The sequence below is a fragment of the Choristoneura fumiferana genome, chromosome Z (assembly GCF_025370935.1).
Source record: "Choristoneura fumiferana chromosome Z, NRCan_CFum_1, whole genome shotgun sequence".
In the NCBI taxonomy this organism is placed as follows: domain Eukaryota; kingdom Metazoa; phylum Arthropoda; class Insecta; order Lepidoptera; family Tortricidae; genus Choristoneura; species Choristoneura fumiferana.
In genome coordinates, this window is record NC_133472.1 from 11,268,386 (window position 1) to 11,289,227 (window position 20,842).

The 20,842-nt window shown below is 35.4% G+C and overlaps 1 protein-coding gene across 12 annotated transcripts in view; it reads right to left on the bottom strand.

Moving 5' to 3' along the window:
• sick (sickie) overlaps positions 1-20,842 on the bottom strand; it is a 266,050-nt gene that overhangs the window by 67,116 nt on the left and 178,092 nt on the right. For 10 of the 12 annotated variants that reach the window (XM_074086211.1, XM_074086135.1, XM_074086146.1 and 7 more), the window contains exons 4-5: positions 5,837-5,943; positions 75-174 (exon numbers count right to left, since the gene is read on the bottom strand). In XM_074086211.1, the coding sequence (XP_073942312.1) occupies positions 75-174; positions 5,837-5,943 (207 nt within the window). Of the gene's footprint in view, positions 1-74; positions 175-5,836; positions 5,944-12,103; positions 12,303-20,842 lie in introns of those variants that run through there. The other 2 variants (XM_074086223.1, XM_074086216.1) reach the window with 2 other exon arrangements.

A 20,842-nucleotide genomic window follows, 5' to 3' on the forward strand; every position in this document is an offset into this window, starting at 1 on the left:
AAACAGTGGTTATTAAAATAAATGAAATGATTGACTTTCTAAAGTGAGGTTTCAGAAAAGTGTAAACGGCTTACCCAGATGATGTGTTCGGTGCTCTTGGTATGAAACTGACCACCCCTTGGCTCAAAGGGCTAGTAGACCGACTAGAGCTAGCTGACAGACCACTTTTTCCACCTGCAAAACCAACATGAAATTAATATACGCAACTGAAAAGGGGCATAACTATTCATTAAAGTCGGAATTTATAAATCACCTTATTATGTCAAATAATAGTTATAAACATGACATTATCTTACTCGGTTTAAATATTTTTAGGAAAGTAAACAGTTTTGTGATAAGACGATAGAAACTTTTATCGCGGTTACACGGGTGGTCTACGCTGCGCCCGCGTCGGAACTGTTTTGGTACAAAACGTCGTCACAACGCTCAATACTGTCCAGTTTATAACGAGCCTTGATACCCCATAAAGTTCATCTCGAGTGGGGAGTATTGACCATTACCATAGGCCTTATTAAGTTGGTTTGAGTATCGATCGAGCCATACCGGCAAAATAATAATTTCGTGACGTTACTTTGTACTTGGCAATGATATGCGTGCGCGTGTTACTACCCTAAACTAGGGACATTATAATGAGTCAATGGCAGACATAAACATGGCGTATTGTGGGTTTCCTGTGTTGCTAAGTATGTCAAAAGGTAGCGTGACTTCGATGTTTAACCACAAATTTGGTTAAACATGTATCTACACTAAGTAATCTCTTAGGTACTCTGATTTTAATTCCATACGTGCCTACTAAAATAGTTCTCAAAGTGTCTCATAAATATGGATGCTTCAATGCAGAAGATTTGTTACTACTAGGATAAAAATAGACGTATGAATAGGTATGCATTCTAAAAGCATGTGTAGTCTAGCCAATAAAATGAAGACTGTATTAGGTCAGACCTCTCACGGACCCCGTCCGTTCTTTATTCAGCGAGTATATGAAGCGATTCATCACTTTATACGGTGTCCGTCCGGTGCAACGAGATTTCCGACAGGTGAATTATTTAGAGTAATAGATCTATTACTTCAACGCGGAGATTGAACAATAAACTATATATAAATATATATGGTCATCGATAAAATAGTCTGCAAGTACAACACGAGTACATCTTTCTAGAGCCGATCTCATGTTGAAGACCTAGCATAATAATATATTATTATTCTCATATTTATGTTTTTTCTAACATAATAATTAGCTACGATTTAGTCTGGGAAAACAAGATAGCGCGGAGCCATAACATTGAATAGGTACTCAGGTTTTAAATACATTTTATTAGAACACATTTAGGTATGGTTTCATTATAAAACGTGGACTAGTTTAAGTAATAGTTAGGTACAGTCGCCGAATTTAATTGCTGAGTAAGTTTGGAACGTTTGCACAAATCATTTGTTAGTTATTATTTAAACGCTCACACGCGATGAAGCTTAGGTAAAGCTCAACAATTTGTCCTTAAACTAAAATAAATACAAATTTACGAAACAATAATATACTTTCAAAACATAAATCTACATGACCTGCGAATATCGATAACACCAGTGTGTGAAATGCCTAAATATGGGAATTCAGCAAAATAAATATGTTAGTGATTGATAATTAGTTATGTACACTATTTTAGAATATTCGTAAACTTAACTTAAGTTTTTGAAGAACCCCATACATGCTTCAAATTCAAAATTGTTTATTGCATGTCACATTACAGGCATTAGGATGAAAATTACAAACTAGGTATACATGTGACGCCCTGATAGGGCACGGCAATACAAGTAATCCGAGGGTGCTTATTATAATTGGAATGTATTTAACATGCATGGAAAAGAAAAAAAGATAAACATATAGGTATAATTACACACTCACATGAGACACATTTTATGCTTTTTTATTTAATGGTTCTGAATTTATTCCTAGGTACTGTATCAATTTAAATTATTGCTCTTCATCACGAAAATGTCTAGTTGGCTTTATTAAGAAATTGTAGCATTCAATTTACCCGACATACGAGTGCTGCTCAACTTCACTTAATAAACTGCATTTAATTTTTTACTCTATGCAGTCTCTTAGTCCCTGTTTTTTTTTCGTGTTCTTATTTTACTACTAATACTGTGTCCCGACTGTTGAACTCTCTTTACAATACAAATATTCTTTATTGCACACCACAAACACTATATTCCGCATTTGGATATATTTATTATGTTCATTCGAAATAAAAAGAACCGATTTGTTTATAAAATAGTAAATAATTTAATTTAATCTAATTTAGATTACCTAGGTTATCGAAACGTAAATGTGAAAAATCGGGAAGTTGCCAAAATTAATTACGTTACCAGTACTTACTTACTCATCCAGTGAAATACATAGAAACGGTGTATGTATCGACTATAAAAAAAATCAACGGTGTAGGTACATACATAATTATTTAATATTACTTAGCAGAGTTCAAGAATACTTATTAAGACTAGTTTTTCGTTAAAGTTTTTTACGCATTCCATTTTTTTTCATTTTATTCTTAAAAACAGATTTTCATCGCACGCACAATTATTAGTTTTGAAGATTAAAATGTTCAATTCATATACCAGGCCCACCTACTTGATAAATGAACAAAGTGATTTGACCATACACAACAAAGTTCGATCAAACAGTAGGTACTTCAATCACTTCAATACACACAAATTGCTTTATTTACAAATGCCACCGATCTATTATAGTGCAATTGTTATAAGATACACGATATCAAGGTTCGGGTCCACAGCGAGAGTGGAATGCGCGCCCGGTAAGAAGTGCACTGCGACTGACGTTTGATCCGAGCATACGTAGGTACTATACATTCAAACTAAGCTTCACAGCAAGGCATAACACATGCGACTATAAGGCCGTAATTAACTGCTGAGACAATTAACAGATGACAATTAAAACAGCAGTCAGATGCAAGCTTTGCATATTGCACTGAGTCCAAGTTGCGATAGGGAGTCATAAAGCTTAGTTGTTTTTTTCTTACATAACTTGTCCTTCTATTGAAGCTAATATACTCTTAGCATGTATACATATACTATACTAATACCTACTCTTTAGTAGTTATATCGGTTACTATCTGATTTTTTTATAAATTATTGGTTAAGTTCAGTTTTCTAAACTTAAATAATAAATTAGCATTGAAGCTTAATTTGAGATAAACATATTATCAACTTAGTTAATTGCAAAACCATATTTCATTCTCTCAGGTGCAGGTGGGAATATATGTTATCTTTTCTTACCCAACCGGGATTTAAGTTTTTTTTTTCGTGTTCTTAGTACCAAAACAAAGAGATATGAGAATGTACATTTGTCAGTCTATAATCAGCTTCTGTATACGCATCTTCACGCTGTATTTTCCATCAACTTCTTTGGTGGGCTAGTCTTTAACTTTTAAATATATAAGTCGGAATCCTCGCGATCTTATAGTTAGAATAACGTGTGTATATGTCGGCGGCCGATCGTAAAATCCGCCAGATCACGAAATTCCTAGGCATATCGTGAAATGGCGCCATTTCATGAATTGGCTAAGGGACATCCACTATATCGTTCAAAACTCACTGTTTAACGATTTGCCTAGTAACGTTTAGGCAGATCATGAAATTCGTAAGTATGTCATGAAATGCATTTCATGATTTCGCTCTATAGCTCGAAATATACGAATGCATTGCTCTAATCCAGTGTTTTTCAACCATTTTCATGACACGACCTCTTTAGTATGAAGAAATATTTCGCGACCCCCGTTGCTTTTTCTTCATGTATTTTATTTTGTGACAAATATTATACTGAGCGGCAAAAAATCTCGCCCTCAGATGTACCGCTGAGTAGGTATATTAGTTAATATTTTCTTAATAAATATTTCTAAGCTACTTCTTTTTTTTCTGAAGAATTTTTCCCATCTACTAGGGGCCTCGCGACCCACAGGTTGAAAAACACTGCTCTGCCGTGTTGTTTTTTAGGCACATAGTGATATGCCTGGCCAAATTTTAGGCATATCATGAAATGGCGCCATTTCACGATATGCTTAGGAATTTCGTGATCTGGCGTATTTTACGATCGGCCGCCGACATATACAATCACACCTTCTAAACCTATTAAATTAATATTGTCAGTGTGGCTTATACGCTAGTCGGATGCGATCAAATTAACTGAGCTGATTGCATACATTGACATAGACGAGGTCCATACTGCACACAAATGAGCTAAGTCGGGTACCTAACTTAATTGATTTATGTTTTTTTTTTAATTTATGACGGTGGAAGCAGTCTACACTTCCACTGAAGTAGATAATAGTTAGTGTTTAGTTTTGTAACTAAGGGACCCCATACATCCCTGTATTATTATTATTATTTATTTGTATTTTTTTTTATTTAATTGTATACTGTAGTTTTTAAATATTTTATTTGTAATTATTTTATGTTGAAAAAATGACTTTCTGCCAAGTTTCTTGCGGCGCATTCTTCTTGGCAATGATGGTCTTTCCGAAAGCACTGGTAGTTTAAAAAATGGCGTGTAAAAGTGCCCATTGCGGCCTATTTACTGAATAAATGATTTGGATTTGATTAATGTGGTTTGATTTGTATCAATTATTAGCGATTTCCGTACCCATTCAAATAAATCTGCTAGGGAATATTAGTACGTAAAACGTACATATTTAATAGAGTTGCTTTTATTACTACGCGTACACTACACGTATTAGCTTTTATTTATTTTTTGACGACCGGATGGCCAAGTGGTTGGAGAACCTGAATACGAAGCTTGAGGTCCCGGGTTCGATTGCCGGCCGGGGTAGATATTTGTATGAATAATACGTATGTTTGCTCTCGGGTTTTGGATACTTAATATGTATTTAAGTATGTATTTATCTATATAAGTATGTTTATCCGTTGACTAGTGTCCGTAGTACAAGCTTTGCTTAGTTTGGGACCAGGTCAATTGGTGTCAAGTGTCCCATGATATTTATTTATTTATTTTATCCGGAGCTTCACCCGCGTGGAAATTTTACTACATAACGTGAATTTTAGATTGTGAGATTAAGTAACAAACAGATTTACAATGTTTCGCATTTATAATATTAGTGAGATGAGATAATACTAAAACTGTAACAGGTCAATTGGGCGTTATAAAGGACGCCGCGAGCCTGTTATTGTGCTCCTGGGTCTGTCAAAGCAGACTGAAGGCGAATACATAGGGAAGACAGGCTATCTAATTTTGATAGAAGGAACTAACTATAGCACCGGCACTCAGTCAGGCATCTTAAAGGGGGTTTCGCCTTCGCCAGCGCCGACTCTGAGGTAGAGCAAGAGAAGTGTTCGCTCTAGATGACAGGTGGCAAGGGGAGCCATTTTCCAGTTTCTTTGCCCCTGCCCCTGCCCATTGCAGCCTTAACTTACATTTTTGCCTTTGTATTATGTTGATAAGTGAAATAGGGAATAACTAATTACAAATGCAGCTCACTAATTATTTTTTACCGTTAAAACAATAATTTTATTATATTTATAACTGCTTAAGCACCCAAACGACACACTCGAAGCCCGTTCAAGAACAAAATGGAATAGCCACCGTGCTCGCTCGCTCATCTGGGCTCACGTTTGACAACAACTATTTAAATGTCTAGTACCACGAAACTCAGTTCGCGCGGCGATAAGCAACGCCCGTCATACAGTTTGCGACAATTAAGCTACAGTTGGAATTCCGAGATGTTATCATAATATATAGGTACCATAGGCAAATAGACTGTAGTTGGTGTTATTTATCAAAGTGTTGTGTAATAATTTAAGGGTTTACCTGTGTGTACGGGTGTGGCGGGCAGTGGCCGTTTGTCGGGCGGGGCGCGGCGCGCTGCCGCTGCCGACGCTGGCAGAGGGATAGATGTCTGCAGCACCGACACCTGTCTGTAACAAGCATTAATCCTCGTAAGTACTAAATTGATAAAGTGCGTAAGTGATAAAGTGCGGATTGTACTGCTTACAAAAGAAGATGCCTTTACCATTTATTATTTAAGGGTACCGATTTTTGAAATACTTATGAGCAGAAGGAAATTAAAGCTCTAATTCATTATACCTTTTTGAACATTTATTGATTTGAACAGTGGTTTGGTAGCAGAGGTTTCTTGACAGGTGAAATATCAGGTCAGATACCTCTCGATATACGAGACCATCTGTAAGACTGTACTTTACAGTCTTGCTTGCGATTGGTTCATTTAGATATTTAACCAATCACTTGCTATTTGACGAGACCTGCGCAGTTTGCGCGGTTTGCTGGATCCTTTCATGTTTTTTTTAAACGTGACACAAATGTCAAAGTTGTCACACTGACGACACGATACTAGTGCCAACTAACCCGTCGATGAAACCCTCATTGAGATTTACCACTTCTGAATAATATATCCACAGATGTGATTACAAGAATCGGCCCCCAGGCGGAATTGCAAGACATTTTAGTATCAGCAAAATGCATTAAGTTCCGCTACTACCCGCTAGATGGCAGGGAGCGTCTGATTTATCCATGGTTGGTTACTGTGAATGGTATCATTTTATAATATCGTATTGGCTGGGTACGAAGTACTTACTAGGTGGGGGTAATGAAATATTGCAGCGCTCATAGTGGCCAAAAGTAGAAATAATGTAGGCTCTGTCATCTGTCGTACTCATATTATGAAACATTTACTAAGAAATTTGTTTAGTCTTACTACTTAATTTTAGTAATAGATGTTTGTCTTATGGTGCGACCTTGAATTATTGATCAGTGTCCTTGTTTTGTTCTTAATTCCTCTACATCCCGGACATGTCCAGCAGATACCAACAATTTTCCTTTTGGCTTTCCTTTTGGTTTGTGGTTGAAATTTGGTATTGAATGAACTCACAAAACTGGTCTTCAAAATGATACTCATTTTGACCTGCAATCGATATTTAATTTATTACTATAGTCCATTCAGGATAACATTGGACTCTAGAAGGTCTCAGAAGAAGTGGTTCTAAACATTTTTTGTGAAATCGTAATAATAATGATAATGATGATGATGAATAAAAGAAGTAATAAGATGAAGTCATAATATTCTATACTTTGTAAGTAGATTAATACGTAACGTAGGTAACACAATATTAATACATAATTTAATAATTGTGTTTCGTGGACTCATCGTTATCATTCCCTGTTTAAAAATGTTTTTGCTACGAAGTTCAAGCTTTTTTTCCATTCTAAATTTCATCAAATTTAGTTCAGTGCTTTAGTTGTGAAAAGTTAACTATTCGATTCGATTCGATTGTTAATTATTAAAGGTCATCACATTTTGATCCAAACTACTGATTAAAAACTATGAATAATGTACAGAATACTTCTTGAGTTATTATAAACGTTCCGTTTCTTGCAGAATGTTCTTTACCTCTGCCTCTTTAGGTATTTTATATGTAGACGTTTCTGTTTTTAATAAATTAGAAAATTACTTATTTTTATTTTTAAAATTATGATATGAAAAATAGCAAATTTAATCTTACTACTATTAATTATAATTGCGAAAGTTTGTAAATCTGTATGTTTGTTAGTTACCTACCTCTTCGCGTCTTAACTGCTGAACCGAAAGAAAACTGAACTGAACTGCTTACTAAGAAATTTATATTCCAAATTTCAAGTTTCTAGGCCCAGCGGTTTGGGCTGTGCGTTGATCTATAAGTCAGTCAGTCAGTTTCTTCTTTTATATATACAGATTTAGTTTAGACCGTAAACTAAAAAAATGCAATTTATTAAATGACTTCCTAAAGCGTGCATTATAAAGAGCCTATTTTCCTTCTGTCCATTTCTATATTGAACAGACTGTAGCGATATAAGAACAATTATATATATCTTCACTATTATTTGAAGAAACCATTAAAGTAGCTTTATCTTTTTGTTTTACAGTAAAAGTACAAGTAAACATGAAGTAAACAAGACCTACTGTAATTGAAATAAATCACACCGTTTGAATAATTTTTACTTACCTCATTTAACTTTAATGAACTAAAATAAATTCACAACCCTGTGTTCACCCTAACCAGGGTATCACAGTAATTTTGTATTATAAATTAATAGGTGATAGGATTGTTTTTTGTCACAATGTCGCGATGAAATTTCAAAACGGCGAGCCTCAGAGCCAGCAAAGATGCGGACGATAGGTGGCGCTGATGTCGTGCACAGAGCCAATACTGATTGTTAATAAATTCTAATAAAAGCAATCAAGGTAGCTCATTGATTAAATTAAAGTAATTGTAAATAGATCGGTATCGGAGAAATATAATCCAGTGCCGTAGTTAACTGAAAGGATTCGCCAATTTATTTTGCTGTCCATCTTAATGCGATAGTCTCTGGTCTAGACGGAAAGTATTTCTTTCTATTTCCTTTTATAATCACTAATGTAGTTAGCTTTTATTTACTTGGTAACAATGCTTTTATCTCACGGGAAATACGAAAAAGCGTTTCTTGAGAGCTGTAATTTATTTTCTAGAAATAGAACAAATTTAAAGCTAGTAAAATAAGCATTTCCAGAAAACAATACAGTTATAGAAATCATTTGCAATTACAATATTCTTGGAATTAAAAGCCGAATTAAATTATTTTTATAAATAAAGACTGTCCACGAAAAAATCTGGTCATGCATGATCTGGTGTACCTATCTTCGTAATGAAAGCTAATTTTCAAGCAGCACTTTTTAGGGTTCCGGAGCCAAAATGGCAAAAACGGAACCCTTTTAGTTTCGCCATGTCTGTCTGTCCGTCTGTCTATCTGTCTGTCTGTCTGTCTGTCTGTCTGTCTGTCTGTCTGTCTGTCTGTCTGTCTGTCTGTCTGTCTGTCCGTCCGCGGCTTTGCTCAGGTACTATCAATGCTAGAAAGCTGTAATTTTGCACGGATATAAAGGTAAACTATGCCGACAAAAAGGTACAACTAAAAATTCAAAAAAAAAATTTTTTTAGTTGTCCTCCCATAGACGTAGTGGGAGTGATTTTTTTTCCTCATCCAACCCTATAGTGTGGGGTATCCTTGGATAGGTTTTTTAAATCCATTAGGGGTTTGCTAAGACGATTTTTCGATTCAGTGATTTGTTTGCGAAATATTCAACTTTAAAGTGCAACTTTCATTAAAATCGAGAGTTTTTGTTCACAGTATACTTTGGGCCAACTGACACACCTGCATAATTGCTTAACAGCCCTACTTGAAGATAACAATTAAACAATAAGTAGATGTTGGAATTGGTTGGTTGTACTTTTCGTCATTTTAACTAAAACAAACTATACCTACAAACATACAAATAAAAGAACGCTGCAAGTTAAATAAAAGTTTGTTAAAAATATTCATTGGAATAATTAAGAGACTTATTAAAGCTACCTATTTTTCTTTGCTATTAATTACAATGGCTCTTTCGAAATTTGGACAACATTTCAACTCGTCGTGGTGCTTCTGTTTAAACTTAGGTAGGTATAAGTACTATTTATAATACTCACGTTGTACTGTATATATACATGAGTAACTACTGCGTATCTCATTGTTGAGCTATTTTGAGCTACTAGGTAAAGGATTTTTCCTAAAAAAAAGTTCAAGGACACATAGTAAAGCTTTCAGAGATGAACATGAAACTACCGAGAGACTCACTCAATAACTTCCGGGACGAAGGGCTACATACGAATTAGTTCGAATCATGACGAGCTTAACTCGATTTAAGATATTAGTTATCCTGGTTTATTTAACCACTAGAGATAAATTAAATAAATTGATTGAAATTTTCGTAAATAACTAGCAAATAATTTGCTGAAATAATAGTTAGTAGAAAATTACAACTGTAATGGATCGGTACACTCCATTTAAGTCATGTATTAGAACCAATAAAAAAAATGGAGTAGGTAAACAGGTTTGAGTGCAAGTTGGCAGACGCTACATAGGCCGAAATTTAACTTTTTAAAAGTTTTATGTTTCTGGCATTATGTTGTTGTTCTGTATCAATCTATAATATACCTAGCTACGCGATAACTTCTCCCACGGATTGACAATTATATTTATTATGATACACGCAATTGTTTTCAATAAAGTGTCGGTGAGCTTGTTCAAAGGCATACTTCACGGTTATTGTGGCTTGAAATATAAACACGGACATCTGTTGGAAAACACGGCGAACACCCGGCGTTGGCGTAACAGGTTGCATGACACTGTCACTTGTGAAATAATCAGCACTAAGTATAATTTTACCTAGCTTGGTAGGTAAGTATAGTATTACAATATCAAATGATCTGACATTAAGCTACTGTTACACATGCTAGTTACTAGCACGAAAGAATGCTACTATTGAGCAAATGCTACCTACTAGAATGTGTGTATAGGACACAAAGCAATGAGGGCTATCGCGTATAAATTTACCACTAGAGGCGCTAGTGTAGCGTGAAGTCTCCGAAATGTCAAATCTCATAGTTTTTGGGTGAGCAACGCGGGTTTATTTATAATTAGAATAATTTTGTGAATATTTTGCAATACCTGAAATTAATTATGGCGAATATTGAATATAGTGTTCGTGAAGCCACGTATGTTTTCCTATTAATAAACGAGGCAATAGGCACTCGTGGCTTACGGCTCATTGACTGGAGAGGCTGTGTATTCATGCGTTGACGTGGCAACCACACGAGAATGCTCTCATTAAAATCGTAACAAGACAATAATCGACGTATATATGTGTATTGTACACATAATATAGTGGGTGAGCATTACATAATATTCAAACGTCAATTAAGTACTAACTGCTTCCATGCGGGGCGGTCCGAAAATTATAATAGCATTATTTACATCCTCATTGATTATGCAATTTAATTTAATGTATAAAGAACATTTTCTCTTTGCCCTTTTCGCATGACGATACTACCTAACTGGGTGCGCTTCCAGCTTTCCATTAGTTAGCCAATTTAACCCTTTAACAGTAGATACCTAACTACTAATTAGAAGCTGAAAGTGTTACCTAAGTATATCCGCAATGCATGTGAATCATTTTACATTTCGTGCCTTCACCACAGCAGTCAGTGTGAACACCAAAACCCAATATCGCTGATGACAGCTCGCTTCCGGAGCGGAAGAACTACTCCGCTCGGAAATGGAGGCTGTCGGGCCAATACTGAGGCAACGAAAGTAGGATAAGATATACAAGCTAAGAGAAATATTGTTTTTTTTTTTAATTTTTAGCGCCTGTAAAATCTATTGTATTTCAAATCTCGTTGTTGACGCGTGGGTTAAGAACACCGTTTTAGTGGGATTAAGATTAAACTGCACGTATCTTTCAAATGCAACAACTGCGATGTGAGTAACGAGTTAGTGTTAGCAAAAATAGACGGGATTTACAAAGAAGAGTCAGAGCTAACCGTTGCCGATATAATATCTTTCGCTACAACAACACGAGTTAAAATGTCCATAAACCTTTGCCATCTTTTATTCAGCAGTACGATACTTAAAAGCTATTGAAGGAAATATATCTAAAATGTATAGCTGCGCCGCACGTGTTTCATGCGATTAATACAGTGTGTCATAAAAGGAGCATGAGAAAAAGCCCTATATGGACCCTCCTTCCATTGTTTACGCACCTCTGCAACAACTCGCGCGAGATCAAAGGTTACTGGTGCATTTCACTTTTACGATATTGATGAAATGTTTCTCGCCGTAAAATGCTGTGGAGCGTGACTTATATCAGCTTCGTCTTTATTTTTAGATAGATCGATCGTCGACTATGCTCTCAACTTTACGCTAAAGACTTTAAAACTAGAAGTTGTTAGTCTTATTTTCTATTTCAGTTGGATTAACTTAGCGAACGTATGGTTACAGGATAAAGAACTAAGTTTTTTCAGTCAGAACTGCAACAGCAGATTATGATTATGAGACTTTGGTCTTGTAAGGTGTACCAGGATTTCTATTTGGCCGATTATGATAGATTTATGTTGCGCAGAAATGTAGCCCCGATGCCGTAGCTCTGTAAACGACAGGCCTTATGCTATGCATAACTTAACATAATTATTTATTACACTTATTTAATTCCTAAGACCGCTTTATACGTACCTTCGAACCTCAGGAGAAGTGGGCAAACTTCTTGATTTCCTGCTCTTGGCGCTGTGACGAGGATGACCTTGTCCCGAGTTGGTATTCCCCATATTTGCTTAGTTATTGTCTAGTTTTTATTACACATATCACAGATAAATTGGCACTCAATACTGAATCAATGATAAGAAAACAATGTTTGACCAAAGAACTACATATATAATTAGTTACTCAGTTAATATTTAAGTTAGTTTCAACCGACGAAATGCTAATTGATAACTAATAAATTTATTTTACAGTTAAACATAAATTATAATAGTAAAGCACACACGAGAGAGATGAGACGAGTTCACATTTTATGTTTTACATTTTCAAAAGTTTTGAGATGAGAATCAATTGTGTACTCCAAGTTATTAAATAGATTGTACTTACAAGTTATTTGTTAATATAAACAAACGACTAGCTAAAATTTGGTAAAAATTTTGGTAGTACTAGCATATATATACTTAGCGGTAGTGATCGAAACAGCGCCGAACTCCGCAAATGCCAACGGTCGCCAGGCGCCGAACATTGCCGGCATTCCGTGGGTGAGTCCGGCCAGGTCCTTGCCAGGTTCGTTATCCCCACTATACCGTCATATAAATACGTATATTCGATCAGACCACAAAAAGTTAAGTAGATATATTTCGGAATAAACTTTATGAACTGTGAACTGGCTATGGGTACGCTACATTGTGTAGCAAAGCATGTCTTAAATAAAACTGAATTGATATTTAAATTATATATGTATTTTGTCATTTTAGTGAGGAGCACTTGAACCACAGCACCGAATTACAAACTGGTTTATTTATAAGTAGGAATATGCGTATTTCAGTTTAAACGGATTGTTCTGTTTTTTTTTTCTTTAATTGACAATTATGTTGAAGTTACTAAAAGAGACAACGCGATCAATCGACCTAATATAGCTAAACAGAAAATGGGGATGTGTAATGACCGAACGATTAGTTATTATCGTCTCCGTTCGGGGAACAGGGACAATGGAAAAAAGGACTAATTACGAGCGAGTCTTGTGTGAAGGGTGCTCACGGTTCATTAACCTCCATTTTGTTTGAACCGTGGCTTTCGTCATTTCTATATTTGATAAAAGGTAAAGTTTGTATAAAATTGGGAACCAGCCTAAAACGCAACTTTTGCGTGGCTTATACCTACTAAATCATGTTTTAATAGGATCTTAAAATAAGTAAACATTTTTAACTTTGCTAAACACTAAACAAGTAACTTTAAGTATTTAAGTACTTCTACAAAATGAGAACTTTTTTTTTCCAGGTCCAAGCAAAGTATTTTAATAAAAGGCTTCAAGTAACAATGGTTATTCAGAGTCGCAGCCGGTATAAGTTAGCAGCGCATAAGATGGTATAACAAAGACTATGTTGGAATTAAGCGTCCAATTCGTTAAGGGACTTTGAAGTCTTAGTTTGCTGGTCATAATGTCTGACGCGACTATAATGTCTGACGATATTTCCTCAGATTTCAGTCTTTTAGTTTAGTGAAGTTTTATGGCGGTCGGTGTAGTGGCTCATATCGCCTAGGTTCATTCGTCCATTGTTGCATAGAAAACGGTTGGAATATCCAGATATCGCGTCGCAAACAGGCGCGAAGCATCAGACCGTACTCTCCCCGTTCCGACGAACTGATTCAATGAACTTGGACTATTTTCGTGTTGCGAAACGCGTTTTGAATTCAAATTGACTCATATCCAACATGCAACTCGCGTCCTAAATGTCAAACAATATCGATTGTCTATTCCGTGACTACGGATGCATTACATTGGTCGATATTTGAATTTTATGCGGCTTCGAACTATGTTTCATTTGCGTATCAGGATTTCGAAAGCAATTTGCGAGGTTAAATTTATTTCACGGAATAAATTCAATAACAAATAGACTAGACTAGGTATTCAAATGATAACCATACCTTTATGATTCCTCTCTCTCTTAGCACATTTGATGTGATTCTTTTTTAACAATTCACTTGCTTTAAATTTACCTTGTTCGGTGGGTCAACGTTTATATTTTAAAGTTCGTCATTTCCGCAGAACAGTATTTTTTAATTCGCCAAGTATCCAAAACATGTGTCCAACTCTTGTTTTTATAATTCAACTAGCTTTTGCCCGCGACTTCGTCCGCGTGGAATAGTAACTTTGGGAAGTATTTAATTTATTTAGGATACCTATATTCTGCCAATAATAGCACATAAGTAGAAACTTCTACGGTTTGCTGAAAATAACATATTTTAATACATTGCTATAAATATAAACTATTTTTTTTTGTTCTTCCATTCTTTGGTAAAACATACATGTTTTGCGGGTAGCCACATTTTAGCAATACGACGTGTATTTTACCCTGCCAACGCAAAAGGACTAATTCTTCGTAGTGAACTCTTGACACCTTCCGTCCTTTATTGTAAGTTAAGAGGGTAGGATTGTAAGTAAATAAGATGGCATTTTAACTAAGCATAGCGTCACATATTTCCGATAAATATACTTATAGTCAATTTGTTTGGAATTCCTTACGAACTTTCATTCCCATATTTTCAAGTAAATAGGTCAAAATTTGAAAAGTGCCGGAACAAATGTTTTTTAGGGTTCCGTACCTCAAAAGGAAAAATTGAACCCTTATAGGATCACTTTGCTGTCCGTCCGTTTGTCTGTTAAGAACCTTATTTCATAAACGGGCTGAGTATCGGTATCAAGTTGAAATTAAAACCCTAAACTCAGGTCAATAGTCCCGAAAGATGTGAAAAAATCAAACTTTTAAGTCAAGGCAATCAAAAGCTACAGTCATTAAAAAGGTGTTTCCATACAAATCGCCTTAGCAGAAAAAGTTATAGGGTACTTCCGGCTGTCCTAGAAACTTGGAATTTTGGATAAAGGTAACTCTTATACTCGTAGCACAATTAATAAGAAAAATCTGAAAATCATAATTTTTCATATGTGACTGTCTATGTCAATAAGCCATCTAAAATGACCCCACATTGCGTAAATTTTGCTTATTAGCTTAGAAGGCTCTGCTAACACTGGGTATTCATAAATACCTACAAATTTGTATGTACGGAACCCTTGAAGCGCGAATCCGAGTCGAATTTAACCGTTTTTAAACAAAAAAAGCAAAATGGCAAAAACGGAACCCTTATAGTTTCGCCATGTCTGTCTGTCTGTCTGTTTGTCTGTCCGTCCGCGGCTTTGCTTAGAGACTATCAATGCTAGAAAGCTGTAATTTTGCACGAATATATATGTAAACTATGCCGACAAAATGGTACAATAAAAAAAATTTCATTTTTTTTTGAGTACCTTCCCATAGACGTAAAGTGGGCGGGTGGTTTTTTTTCTCATCCAACCTTGTAGTGTGGGATATCGATGGATAGGTCTTTTAAAACCATTAGGGGGTTGCTAAACGATTTTTCGATTTACTGATTTGTTTACAAAATATTCAACTTTAAAATGCAAATTTTCATTAAAATCGAGCGTCCCCCCCCCCTCTAAAATCTAAACCGGTGGGTGGAAAAATTTGAAAAAATTCAGGGTGGTTTTGGTGTTTTGGCGATAATTATTTAGCAAATTATTAACTCCCAAACTATTTATCCCATATTTTTATTTGGGCGAAATTTCATTTCCCAACTCAACATTTCGCACTGATATCATTTCCAACTAATGATTTGATAAATGATTATTATGCAAATTATTACCTGGGATTTTTATAAGATGTCGTTTGTGTTTTCGTCAATTGCGTTGATTGGCATTCCTTAATTTAGCAAGCAAACAAGCAAGGAAGCCAATGATTTTTTTAGCTACGCTACGCTTCGCTCCCGCCTTAGCCTTCTGAACCTAACCTATCCAAGTCGCTTCTGCCTAGTCTCGTCTTGCTCGCTCGCTTCGCTCGCTCACCGCCACATAATTTAACATTTATTCATTTAATTACATATCATGACTGATATACCTACCTTATGTGTACAAATTGGCCAAATGTTATTTGACTATTTGTTATTTGCCTTAGCCAATCATTTGCTACATAATTGTTTGCCACATAAAAGTGTGATGAAGTAAAATTTTGCAATATAAAAATGTTGCGAAATAAGAAAAATGCGAAGCAAAGTTATGCCAAGGATTGGTTTGCCAAATGAAACTTCGGCGAAAGGTTGGTTGCTAAGTGAAATTTGGCGAAAAATATTTCGCCGAAAAGGCAGTACACCATCAAACTTACAAGGAAACTATAACGGTTAAGTTTTCTTGAGAATAAATTAGTAGTTTAAGAGTAAATAGCAGCCTAAGGTATAAAATACACTTAAACTTGGAATTTTCCGTACAAAATACGAAATCCTTAGAAAAATATTACTTAATTTTTACGTAATGGCTGCGGAAACATATTTCGGGCGTGTCCGACACGCTCTTGGCCGTTTTTTTTAGTTCTTATCGAATACCTAAACACAAAGATTCATCGATTTGTCTTCGATAATGACGACCTTCTATATAAACTTTCATCTCCTATTTGATCCTGTCACAGGTAGAATAAAAAAGAATCGCTCAAACAAAATGCCGAGGTTCATAGGATTCATCGATGTATCTGTGATAATGACGAAGTTCCATATAAACTTTCATCCCCTATTTTATCCCCTCGAAGGTAAAATTTTCAAAAACGCTTGAACAAATATCTTTTTATTTCTTATATGTGCCCAAACGGCAAGTTTCATAAAGAACTATCGATTTATCTTCGACAATGACAATCTTCCATATAAAATTTCATCCCCTATTTCACCGCCTCACAGGAAGAATTTTAAAAACGCGCGAACAAATCGATGCCTTAGTTCACACTCGTACTAACTAATTAAAAAAAAAACAAATTTAACTTTGTTATTGCCATATATATTAAATGAAATTCTGCGTCGTTTGCTCTTCTCAGAAATCTGTAAAGCCTTCTAACAAAGTGACACCATAATACTAACTGCGACGGATGCGTGTAATATTATACTGAAATCCATTTTTTTTAAATGTTATGAACGTATACTATAAGTGATTTAAGGTTGATGGACTTAAATTCAAAGAAATGTACATCAATCCTAAGAACATTTAGTCCCATCGAAAAGTTATACTTTCTTGTCTGCAATAATAAATTAAGTAGTTTTAGTACAAAAAAAAATGGGACACGTTTGTCAGAAGTGTTTTAATAAATCGATTAAAGACACTTCTGGTTGAACTTGTTATCTGCCCAAGCATGTAAAGCATCGTAAAGTGTCCAGGCTTTTAATACGATGTGCTTGTCATGAAATTCGGTAAATGAGTCTTTGTACTAATCTTCATGTCATGAAGCCAAGGTCGGTAAATGAGTTTGTTACTGCATTGTTGGGCACATGCTAAGGCTGGCACTGCAAGAGCGTAATCAGCGGTATCGGTTGGAAAAATCTTAGTACTACTTGCAAATGTGATGAAAAACATTGTATGTCGCACGGGCGATACTAGAATTATGAACATCGACTCATTAAAGCCCTCAGTCTTCGACTTCGGGCTTCTAATAGACTCTCGTTCGTAATTCTTTTAAGACACAATGTACTATTAATACGATCCATTCTAAAATGTATTGAAGATATAATTGTTGTAAGTGCCGATGGTTAAATTGTATCCTATTATTTTGTTAAGCATTGATGCGTTTACTTCTTTTAAAACGTTTTCGTTCAACATTTTGCGCGGTTTATTTTGTTATTTAAATGTTTATTTTGACGAGTCATATTCTTTACTGATTCATACTATAGTACTTCGCCAATATCTTGATGTGCACACTTGTATTAATTGAGGGGGCGGGCTACTTAAACATTAATTTTCAGTATAAAGACTTTATAATTGTAAATAAATATTTGACATTATACAATGTCAAAGACCTATTCTAGGATAGAAAGTCATAAATTGAACATTTTACCCCACCATTGATTATTCACGTACAAACATAAAAATTGCTCTCCAGTAAAATTTTCAAAACTGTAATTAGTATGAGTGTGAACTAAGGCATCGAAATATCTATTTATCTATTATCACGTGCCAGAATGCCAAGTTTCATAAAGAACCATCGATTTATCTGCGACAATGACAATCTTCCATATAAACTTTCATCCCCTATTTCATCGCCCTCACAGGTCGAATTTTCAAAAATCTCAAACAAATATCGACTTAGTTCTTATTAAGTGCCTAAATGCCAAGATTCATGGTTTTATCTTCGACAGCGACGAACTTCCACCATATAAACTTTCAACTCCTATTTCAACCCCTTAAAGGCTCTTTTTTCGCAACAAAAGATAGCCTATGTCCTTTCCCAAGGTGTATTCTATCTCTGTACCAAATTTTATCAAAATCGGTTCAGCGGTTTAAGCGTGAAAGCGTAACAGACAGACATACAAAGTTACTTTCGCATTAATAATATTATGTATATATAGTATAATATATATGGTATATATAGTATATAGTATATGCACAGTATAAATGGATTTCGCAAAAATATAAAAAAATGACGTTACAAAGTGAATTTTTATTTATAAGTATTCTATTGATGCGTAAAAGATTGACACAGTTAGTTACAGACCTCGTGAAGGAGTTAGGGTAGTCTTAATTGCCGAAAATTGCATAGTTCCCGCGGGCGTGTGATAAATTATTTATTCACCGACGGAGTCGCAGGCAAAAGTTAGCATAGAATAAAAGCAACAAATGGAGGAAACCAAATGTGACAACACATGCATGTGTTGCGTTTGCATGAAAGCAAAAATAACAGACAGCATCGTGACAAAAACGAGAGTGTGAATAACATTTTGGAGAGCGAAATTAAGATATATGAAGGTGTAAATGCTGGTAAATAATTCATGAGCGCATCACCTAAGCCCCGCGGTGTATAAGCGCGCTCGCTCCTGTACGAACAGGCATTAACCATATTGACAATGGACAATTCACATAAAAGGATCTGGGAACGCTCGTGAGATGTCAAATGCCTCTCGCGAGGGATAAATCTAGATTTGTGGGTGATGCATCGTGCCTCACGGGATTTAAATTCATAAGATTTACAAACGTCGAGCGCTTCACGTTGCACACTGGGAATTATGAATGTTATCGTTAGTTGCATCTGGAAGCTTTACTCTATGCAAAGTGGCAAATTACTGTAACATTCAGTAAAGCAAGGTAAATTGCGAACTGTACATGTAACCTAGTTAGACTACCAGTTAATTAGAGATTTTCTACTTTGTTAGTTAATAAGGTAGAGAATCCCTTTTGAATACCCTTATTTATTAGAAATTAGTTATGTCAACGTTCTTGTACCAATGAGACATCAATGAGATTATGTTAAGAATAGTCCTAGATTATGTTATAAGCGCTCTGAAAATAAACCGCAAAATGGCACAATTGTGGTCTCTGGCCTCACGTAACTTCGGAGAAAAGGTAAACAAAACAAAACAACAGGAGTAAAAAGGACATAAAGCGCGTATGTGAGTACTGCTGCTGCTGTCTTTGGGTCTAGTCGAGAACAATTTCAGGTATTTTGTTTTCCGTAATTAACGAGTCTACTGTACGTGTACGTCATACAAGGGCTAAATATATGTATTATTAAGAAATTGTTATATCAGCCTCCTCAGTCATACCTATATTTATAAGTTTTTTTTATAGTATGTGTAACTATACGCTTGTATCTGGTATATTAAATAACTTGCCTGACGAAATTACATTACAAAATATAAAGTCTTCTGAAGTTAGGCCGACTAATGGATTGTTGCTTCCATAACTACGGAATAGCTTGTTCTTCAAGCCAAAAAAAGATATTGCATCAAAAGGTGCAGGTGATGCTATTTTGATGCATTTTTTGTATGAGTACAACTGACAGTGTTCGCAGCGAGCATGTAGTGACATCTTTATGAGCGTGAGATGTCACAAAATCAAACTATTGTAAATAGGTATCGACTATTTCGTGTGGTCACGTGACCATCACCTTTGCTCAGATAATACGACAACTAAATGAAGAAAGCATGAGATCACTGAGAGATCAAGTTCAAGTTTCTGAGGTATTTACATCTGTTATTTTCGGAATGAAAGTTGAGATCCCTAACGGCCGCAATTGACGTTCAAAGGCACCTCGTTTGCGGCTTTCGGAATATCATTTCGAGTGTGGGGTCAAAAAATCGGTTACGCTTAGATATGATTATTTTGAAATAATTCTTCATAATTTTGAAAAAAGAACTATTGATAACAATCTAACGGGACATTGCTCATGAGCTAACCAGGAGCAAACTTAATGAATGTTGTTTTTAACCGATTTCAGAAAAAGGAGGAGGTTATCTATTCGGTTGTATTTTTTTATGTTTGTTACCTCAGTACTCCGCCATTTATGAACCGATTTCAAAAAAAGGTACCATCATCAGGGTCTGATGATTTAAGGAAATTGATATTCACACAGTTGCTAAGCAATTTAAGCTCATCGTAATGTATATGGTGAAATGGAACGGGTGTCGAAGCACCAGGACTCCTCAATAATGAATGTCTCTGCATCGGAAAAAGCAATTTTTCGTAAAACGTGACGAGCAGTTGACATTAAAACTACAAATAACGATGTACTTGTCGTTATTTGTAGTCAGCAAAAAGGCCTAACTAGATTTATTTATTCTTTCTCCATGATTTTTCTTGTGTTTTTGGCTTATTGTATTTGTTTTAATGTAAAAATGAATTAACAAAACTAATGT